This window comes from Eutrema salsugineum, unplaced genomic scaffold, assembly GCF_000478725.1.
Source record: "Eutrema salsugineum unplaced genomic scaffold, Eutsalg1_0 scaffold_16, whole genome shotgun sequence".
Classification (NCBI taxonomy): domain Eukaryota; kingdom Viridiplantae; phylum Streptophyta; class Magnoliopsida; order Brassicales; family Brassicaceae; genus Eutrema; species Eutrema salsugineum.
The window spans coordinates 5,912,502-5,922,501 of NW_006256858.1; the positions used below are offsets into that span (position 1 = coordinate 5,912,502).

General features: G+C 33.0%; 1 protein-coding gene and 4 non-coding genes across 5 annotated transcripts; 2 read left to right on the forward strand and 3 right to left on the reverse strand.

Moving 5' to 3' along the window:
- Positions 1 to 500: 500 nt before the first annotated feature.
- TRNAM-CAU lies at positions 501 to 573 on the reverse strand. The gene has a single exon. It is a non-coding gene; the product is annotated as a tRNA-Met (tRNA).
- Positions 574 to 4,481: 3,908 nt separating this feature from the next.
- On the reverse strand, positions 4,482 to 4,554 carry TRNAF-GAA. Its single transcript has one exon. It is a non-coding gene; the product is annotated as a tRNA-Phe (tRNA).
- A 1,604-nt stretch (positions 4,555 to 6,158) lies between these two features.
- Positions 6,159 to 6,231, forward strand: TRNAT-UGU. The gene has a single exon. It is a non-coding gene; the product is annotated as a tRNA-Thr (tRNA).
- Positions 6,232 to 8,469: 2,238 nt separating this feature from the next.
- Positions 8,470 to 9,945, forward strand: LOC112087821. The gene is given in 1 exon segment (XM_024157830.1): positions 8,470 to 9,945. A coding segment is annotated over 1 exon segment (210 nt). The 5' UTR covers positions 8,470 to 9,206; the 3' UTR covers positions 9,417 to 9,945.
- On the reverse strand, positions 8,553 to 8,639 carry TRNAS-GGA. The gene has a single exon. It is a non-coding gene; the product is annotated as a tRNA-Ser (tRNA).
- Positions 9,946 to 10,000: the final 55 nt, after the last annotated feature.

Genomic DNA, 10,000 nt, shown 5'->3' on the forward strand with positions numbered 1-10,000 from the left:
ATTGTTTGGAATTCAGAAGTAAAAGAAATCATTTTATCTACTAATAGTGGACAAATTGGCGTATTACCAAATCACGCGCCGATTGCCACAGCTGTTGATATAGGTATTTTGAAAATACGCCTTAATAACCAATGGTTAACAATGGCTCTGATGGGCGGTTTTGCTAGAATAGGCAATAATGAAATCACTATTTTAGTAAATGATGCAGAGAAGAATAGTGACATTGATCCACAAGAAGCTCAGCAAACTCTTGAATAGCAGAAGCTAACTTGAGAAAAGCTGAAGGCAAGAGACAAACAATTGAGGCCAATCTAGCTCTCAGACGAGCTCGGACACGAGTCGAGGCTCTCAATACGATTTGATTTTGTAACTAGCTGACGTGTCAAAAAAAAAGAATGTATAAAAAAATAGGATAGAAAAGCGAGAAAAACAATAAAAGAAAATAAAAGCTGGTTACAAAAACTTATTAGACACCATGATCAATGGTGTCTAATAAGTTATACCTACTATTGGATTTGAACCAATGACTCCTGCCGTATGAAAGCAATACTCTAACCACTGAGTTAAGTAGGTTATTTATCATCGTAAAGAGAAGGAAAAGGGATACCTATCACATCGATAGGATTATAAATCCAATATTATTTCTAAGCAATACCAATAAACAACGAGATCAAAGAGTTCGATCATGTAATATTAATCTTGACAAGAAATTATCTACATGATAAGATAAAATGTGTATCACAAACACAAGGGCTATAGCTCAATTAGGTAGAGCACCTCGTTTACACGTGCGCCAAAGTTTTTCAGGGGAGTTCATCACGCAATCAAACCAATTGATTGATCTGATTAATAAATCAATGTCTTACTCCATTACTTTTTTTTAGGAAAAAAAGAGGAGAACAATATCCTGACATTAGGTCCTATTAAAGTACCCCCTTAGGTAGGGAATAAATAGAACCCATCATTGATTTGAGATATTGATAGGGTGAATACCCAGTCTACTTAATGCTAGGCAGAATGAGTATAAGGAACTCAAAAATGATCTTTTCGTCCTATGAACCTTAAGGTGTATCAAGTTTCATTTTTTAATCAGGATGTTAGAGACTATATTTAACTTAAGTTGATCTAGACCAAAAGCAAACCTACGTCAAGAGAACCCAACCCTTCTTTGAAACACTTTGGTAGTTCGTCTGTATTGTATTAGAATTAAAAAATAATCAATCAGAGTACTTGGAACCATTTCTTATCTTTTTCTTTTTTAAGAAAAAATATGGTAGACTAACTGATCTTTCTGTCAGTTAATGAAAGAGCCCAATGCAAAAAAAAAATTCATGTTGGGTCTTTGAAAGAGTTCGAATCATTTTGATAATAATAAGTTCAAACTCTTTTACCGAGCAGGTCTACGGTTCGAGTCCGTATAGCCCTAACCCCTAACTAAGAAAATTATTCTAATAAATGACATTGAAATCCAAATAATTGGATAATTATTTTACTTATTATTTTATTGTATTCTTTATTTTTAAATGGTTACTTTCAATTACTTGGTTCATAAAAAAAATTCACATATCCTAAACCATATGTCCTGGGGATCGTTCAGAATAAAACGGAAAGCCTAATTTTTGATTTCATTTGATTTGAATGGATCCAATCACTATCTATCTATCGAGATATCTAGATAGATTCTTATACTTTAAAATAAACGTTTTTTCTTCATTAATTTTCATAGTCGTAAGGTCGTAAGTGGATTTTTTTGTATGAATTTTCCTTGTTCACTGGCTACAATCAAAAAGTTCATAATACTTTCTTTTTTTGTATCCCCATTCAATCCTGGTTACTTTTTTTCTGATACGACCCTGTTAAAAAAAACGAAATCTAATTAAATTCAACCCAAATGAAATTTATCTAATACTAAGGTACTAAGGAAGATGGCTATGGTAAAGTCTTACTGGATTTTTTGATACGTCATAATTTTAAAAACGAAGATATTTTTCTAATTTTTTTCTAAAAAAAACATAAATAAAATCTCATAAATAGAAATAAAAAAACAAATTACTAGTTATTAATCATCTTAATAATATATTATTAATATTAGAAACTAGTAGTAATAGAAACACGGTAATATTAAGTAATTAAGTGTACTGAAAATAAGATTACAATCCATAAATCTTAAAATGAGATGTCTACCACAGCAACCAAACGAAACTAAATGATTTGATTAACCCGAATTGTTGTTTTGACTCAAGAGTTCTATATTCCTTGCCCAATCCGATTGGAATTGACTAAGCGGGTATTTTTTCCACATTCATAGGAGTTCGTCTATGTTTCTGCTTTACGAATATGATATTTTCTGGGCATTTTTAATAATATCAAGTGCTATTCCTGTTTTGGCATTTCTAATTTCCGGAGTTTTATCTCCAATTAGGAAGGGGCCAGAGAAACTTTCTAGTTATGAATCAGGTATAGAACCGATCGGGGATGCTTGGTTACAATTTAGAATCCGTTATTATATGTTTGCTCTAGTTTTTGTTGTTTTTGATGTTGAAACAGTTTTTCTGTATCCGTGGGCAATGAGTTTCGATGTACTAGGGGTATCCGCTTTTATAGAAGCTTTTATTTTCGTGCTTATCCTAATTTTTGGTTTAGTTTATGCATGGCGAAAAGGAGCGTTGGAATGGTCTTAGTCCCTTTCCTGAATACTTGTACAATAACAATTTAAAAAAAACTAAAAAAACCATTCAAACAATTATGAATTCCATTAAGTTTCCCGTACTTGATCGAACAACCAAAACTTCAGTTATTTCAACTACGTTAAATGATCTTTCAAATTGGTCAAGACTTTCCAGCCTATGGCCACTTCTTTATGGTACCAGTTGTTGTTTCATTGAATTTGCCTCATTAATAGGCTCCCGATTTGACTTTGATCTTATGGGTTAGTACCAAGATCAAGTCCTAGACAGGCAGACCTTATTTTAACAGCAGGTACAGTAACAATGAAAATGGCTCCTTCTTTAGTGAGATTATATGAACAAATGCCTGAACCAAAGTATGTTATTGCTATGGGAGCGTGTACAATTACAGGGGGGATGTTCAGTACCGATTCTTATAGTACTGTTCGAGGAGTTGATAAGCTAATTCCTGTAGATGTCTATTTGCCGGGTTGTCCACCTAAACCAGAGGCTGTTATAGACGCTATAACAAAGCTTCGTAAGAAAATAGCTAGAGAAATCTATAAGGATCGAATTAGACCTCAACAGGGTAATCGGTGTTTTACTACCAATCACAAGTTTTTTGTTGTACGCAGTACGCATACTGGAAATTATGATCAAGAATTACTCTATCCACCATCATCTAATTCAGAGATCTCTACTGAAACATTTTTTAAATACAAAAGTCCAGTATCTTCCCACGAATTAGTGAATCAGAAAGGATTTTAGAGAATAAGAAAAAAATCTTCATAAATTAGAACTCATGGTAAATGTGAAATACTTATTTTATATAAAAAAGGGGTGGGGGAAATAAAAAAGATGCAGGGCACTTTGTCCGTTTGGCGGGCCAAACGCAGGCTGGTTCATAAATCGTTGGGCTTCGATTACCCAGGAATAGAGACTTTACAAATAAAACCCGAAGATTGGCATTCTGTTGCTGTAATTTTATATGTATATGGTTACAATTATCTACGTTCGCAATGTGCCTATGATGTGGCACCAGGTGGCCTCTTAGCCAGTGTGTATCATCTTACGAGAATCGAATATGGTGTCAATCAAGCTGAAGAAGTCTGTATAAAAGTATTTACTCACAGGAGTAATCCCTGAATTCCATCTGTTTTCTGGGTTTGGAAAAGTACGGATTTTCAAGAACGGGAATCTTATGATATGTTAGGAATCACTTATGATAGCCATCCACGACTGAAACGGATCTTAATGCCCGAAAGTTGGATAGGGTGGCCTTTACGTAAGGATTATATTGCCCCCAATTTTTATGAAATACAAGATGCTTATTGAATGATAAAAAAAAGTCTTAGCTTCTACAACTACGGACCTTATTTTGAATTCGATTCTTTTTTAGATCAAACAAACAGAAGAATTGAGGTCTCATTAATATTATTATAGATAGCTTGATCTCCAATTTGTTCAATTTGAAAGATACTTTTTTTTTTCGTAAAAGCCGAGCCAATAGGATGAACTAAAAAAAAAAAGAGCTCTGCATTATGAACTTTGTATCGCGCACATAACTTAGTCAACTTTAGTGACATAACTGGGAATTAATAAATAAGATCGAAAAGCAATAAATGGGGGGGAGGTACAATTAGATTTTTATTGTATCTAATCTTCGGGTATTTCTGCCCTTCAACTATAGATACTACGGATGGATCCACAATGAACAAAAAAAGAGAGGGGAATAAAGGATTATTGCACTTTTTTACTTTACTAAAAATACGTTTAATTTGAAGAATAGAAACTTATCAAAATTAATCAATCCTATGCCAAGAACCAGATTTGAACTGGTGACACGAGGATTTTCAGTCCTCTGCTCTACCAACTGAGCTATCCCGGCTATTACCGATTTGAACTGGTGACATGAGGATTTTGAGTCCTCTGCTCTACCAACTGAGTTATCTCGGCCATTACCGAAGTATCATCCTCATTTTACTAGATGACTTAGGTCTATGTCAATTAAAAGACACGCAAAAGTAGTAAATGAAAAAAGTTTTGGACCGGGAATTTCTTGGATCTTCGAAAAGAAGATTTTATCAGTTTAAAACTGAAAAATGATATCGATTATAAATAATTCAAATTGATATTTCTTTCTCATTTGTACGTGTATGATATATCCCACAAGACTTGTATATAATAAGAAAAGAAATTATAGTTTGTAAAAGCGTAGGATGAATGACAAAAGATAATGAATTCTTGAATAACTAAAAAAGGGTAAGGTGTCAAACAGACTTTTTGGGGGAGTAGAGTTGGGGATACAGGGACTTGAACCCTCACGATTTTAAAAGTCAACGGATTTTCATCTTACTATAAATTTCATTGTTGTCAGTATTGACATGTAGAATGGGACTCTATCTTTATTCTCGTCCGATTAATAAGTTCCACCGAGGATCTATCAGACTATGAAGTGAATCATTTGATCAACACAAAGTAGTAAACTCCATTTTTTAGAACAGCTTCCATTGAGTCTCTGCACCTATCCCTTTTTTTCTCGCTTTCTAAACTCTGGTTTGTTCACGTAAACTAGGATTTGGCTCAGGATTGCCCATTGTTAATTCCAGGGTTTCTCTGAATTTGAAAGTTATCACTTAGTAGGTTTCCATACCAAGGCTCAATCCAATTAAGTCCGCAGCATCTACCAATTCCGCCATATCCCCTTTTTTGATCTCATTATGATGTCTTTCCACTTTTCTTATGCCGAAACCTTGGAATTCATTACATATGTCATATAGATACTTATTTTATTTTTTTTTATATCTTCTTTCATTTTTTGAGCCCCATCCATATTGATTTAGTCTAATCAAAAAAGATTCTATCATTTTTGTATTTGCAATTCAATATGGTTATATATTACATAACATATATATGTTCTTCCTTTTCTCATCTTTGTCTTAAATTTGAAGAAATAGTCGAACGGTCCATTCTTTTTTTTTTACTTCCCATGAAAACAAATTTATGATTATTATTGAAACTTCGAATTCTACTGTGTCGATTTAAAATTCGAATAATTCTAAAAGATTCTATTCGAATATTCATTTCGAATATTAATTCTAATAATTCTATACTATTAGAAATATAATAAAAAGACAAAAAGTGCTAAAATAATAATAATAGCATGAGGTTAGAACAAAAAAACAAGAATTTCAAATCAGATATAATTTAACTTAAAAAAATAAGATTTCTGATCTAATTAAGATTTTCTTAGTTTGATTTCGAAACTAATGAAAAATTAGAAAGTTGATCTATTGCTATATTCTATATAATTAATAATTAATTAATTAAGGTTATGTTTTATTTATTTAATAATAGTCATTATTTATTTGAGCTATATTCTGTTCTAGAATATTATTAATTCTAAATAGATAAGGAAAAATATGAATAGAATAGTTAATTGATATGATCTAGTAGTTTAGTGAATTTCTATGTATGCGCTATTTTATTTGAGCCCGCTTAGCTCAGAGGTTAGAGCATCGCATTTGTAATGCGATGGTCATCGGTTCGATTTCGATATCCGGCTTTTACATATTTTGTCGTTTTTTTACATGATTTTTAATGTACTTTAAAAATCAAAGAAGATTGAAAAGACTTCTTTCACCTTTTTCCAAGAGTTACCACGCCATCTATATTATATCATATAAACTTCCATATAGGAATATATATTGGGATAAAAGGGTTAGATCTTTGCAAAATAAATCAAGAAAATAAAGGAAAATTTTTGTGATTTAGTTGATTTATATATATTGTATATACAATAAAAAAAATCTGTATATTGAGAGAATATATCTTCTGACTCTTTGTATTCCAATAGTTTATTGGAGTGGATTTCACGTCATTTATCATTATCATTTAGTTCAGTTTTAATTTTGTTTAGTTTTGTTACAATTTCAATAAAAAAGGAGTCTTTATGTCACGTTACCGAGGGCCTCGTTTTAAAAAAATACATCGTCTGGGGGCTTTACCGGGACTAACTAGTAAAATACCTAGGGCAGGAAGCGATCTTAGAAACCAATCACGCTCCGGAAAAAAATCGCAATATCGTATTCGTTTAGAAGAAAAACAGAACGCCAATTACTTAAATATGTTCGTATCGCCGGAAAAGCCAAGGGGTCAATGGGTCAAGTTTTATTACAATTACTTGAAATGCGTTTGGATAACATCCTTTTTCGATTGGGTATGGCTTTGACTATTCCTCAAGCGCGCCAATTAGTTAACCATGGACATATTTTAGTTAATGGTCGTATAGTTGATATACTAAGTTATCGCCGCAAACCCCGAGATATTATTACAGTGAAGGATGAACAAAACTCTAGAACTTTGGTTCAAAATCTTCTTGATTCATCTGCCCCCGAGGAATTGCCAAACCATCTGACTCTTCACACATTCCAATATGAAGGGTTAGTCAATCAAATCATAGATAGGAAATGCGTCGGTTTGAAAATAAATGAATTACTTGTCGTAGAATATTACTCTCGACAGACTTAATAAACCTAACTTAAGTAAAAAAAATTACTAAAAACAAGAGTTCGGACAACTCCCCTTAGCCCTCTTTTTTGATAAAAAAAAGGTACGAATGTAAGGGATTTTGTCGGGGAATCTTTTTCCTATTCATGTATCATAGATTGATAGGGAGGTTTGGATCCCTTGGTTTCTCTTCCCATCATTTTCCATGCTAAAATTTTTAGACCTACATACATACTTTATTTACTCTTTTGTATCGAACGAAAAGCTAATACTTCAAGATTCTTCTGAGTCTAATTCACTGAAATTCCATCCAGTAGAACAGAAGAATTATAAATCTCCAAAATAATGGATAGGAATATAACTAGGAAAGAGTGCCTAATCTCGCGAATTACTTCTGAATAAAAAATTCACTAAAAAAATCATATTTTAGAACCATAGCATTTCGTTATTCTTTGGTAAGTCTACTTTACTTTGATTCTCTATCAACCAAAAATTTGGGACCATTAATTAACATGGTTAAAGCTAACCCGTTTGAAGTTCATCAAAAGGTGCCTGTACGGCTCCTAAGGGATACGATTGAGAAATAGGAATCCGTGTTATCAAAAGATTTCCTGCGAATTCTTTCTAGTTTTTTAATTTGTTTTTGAGTCAATTTTCTCAGTTTTTATTGGCTCAAGGCTCTTAATTTTTTGGTTTCGGAACAGATTTATCTAATTATTATGACTGAATCTGTATTGATGCTTTATTACATTGTTTTTCTTACAGTGACCTCATAGACTTTCCAAATTGGAATAATATATCATTAATATTCAATTTTTTCTCTCTTTCTTTCATCCTTCCATTTATCCGCATACTTTTCGATTACCTTTTATAACTTAGTAATCATCTGTCTTTATTATTTTTGCCCGATCTATCTATAAGGCTCAGAAAGGGTCCGGTTGGAGGAAAGAAAGCTACAGCGCTAAGACGCAACTTCTACTAGTGTGCTCCTCTTGCTTTTAGGAATAAAGAAGCATCAGATTCCAGTCTCGTAGTCAATGAACTATCTAATCTATAAGTTAATGATCTATATTAAGAAGAAAGAGCCTTTCACCTCGAGGTTCTGGATTCTCCAAATTCTTCTTGTTCTACTCCAGCACACTAAACCCGCAGATACCAATTCGTATCTGCAAGAACACTACCGACTTCGTCAAGCCACTTACTGTCTAAAAATGATGACTCTTTTCCGTATAGCGTCCTTTTCTCAAATCGTTCTATTTCATCTGGTATTCTCTAGGGGTAACTCTATATCAAAGAAATGTAGATTTTATATCTATTCTTTTTTTTATTTGATAAATTGTGGTTAATCACATAAGATTGGTGAATTAGTTGAAAGTACGGAAAGAGAGGGATTCGAACCCTCGGTAAACTAAAGTCTACATAACAGTTCCAATGTTACGCCTTCAACCACTCGGCCATCTCTCCGACATCAGGGTTATGACTGAGTACCTGGGTGAATAGCGAGTTATTCATCGTTTTTTAGATTATGGTTAATAGAAACCTTTTTTGACCGGAAAAAATTGGAAGTAGATAGAATGTTTTTTTATTTTAACGATTCCGCTTTTATGTTAGTTCGTACTATAAAATTCCTTTGTTTGTGAGACAATTTTCTCACAAAAGAAAAGGTAAAGGAAATAAAAAGAGTTATAGAATGGATTACTACCTATGCCAAGATCGCGTATAAATGAAAATTTTATTGATAAAACCTTTACAATTGTAGCCGATATCTTATTACGAGTCATTCCGACAACTTCCGGAGAAAAAGGAGGCATTTACTTATTACAGAGATGGTGCGATTTGATTATTATTATTTTTTTTTATTTCTCGCCGATTTGGAATAGAAAGAAAAACGACTATTGAAAAAAATCTACGCTTTTGAAGGTGAAGTTTATAATATAAAAAAAAGCAATCCCTTCTGTCATGTATCAACGATTAATGCAGCCTTAGATGCTTCAATTGTGAATTCTAGTATTGAGCAAAAGGTTTTTACCTATGGTTCCCGTATTACAGATCAAACTAATACACTCTACGAATAGGAGGCACAGGGGAAGAAGCACTACGCCGAGAAATCAACAACATGAAAACTTTCTTCAAAATGATTCCTTTTCTTTCTTCTTCTTCTTTGGGATTGGGACTAATTAAAATGGTTGGAACAATAAACATCCATCTTGTTCTTACTTTGGATACCCGTATAACCATTGAAGACTGTTGAAGTGACTAATTCCTGGAAATTTAAGGGCGTTGAGAACAAAGAAATTTTTAGAGTTTCCTTTTTTATTTTTATCTAGCATGAACCCACTTGGTAGTAAGAAAAGATCTTTTGCAAGAAGGTTGGCTAGGGATTTCTTGTAAAAACATTAGCCCCGCTTAGGTCATAATGACATCAAATTTTTCCATATATTTATTATTTTGATTATGTACCTAAAGGAGGAGCCGTATGAGATGAAAATCTCACATACGGTTCTGAAACGGAGAATTCGGTAAAGCGAATGACGACCGTAACGGATGTCGGCTCAATCTGAAGGAAATTATGCGGAAGCATTACAGAATTATTATGAAGCTATGCGACTAGAAATTGACCCCTATGATCGAAGTTATATACTCTATAATATAGGCCTTATCCACACAAGTAATGGGGAACATACCAAAGCTTTAGAATATTATTTTCGGGCATTAGAACGAAACCCCTTTTTACCACAAGCTTTTAATAATATGGCTGTGATCTGTCATTACGTGCGGCTATCTCCACTATAGAAAAAAAAGAACGAATAGCTAGTCAATTAAAT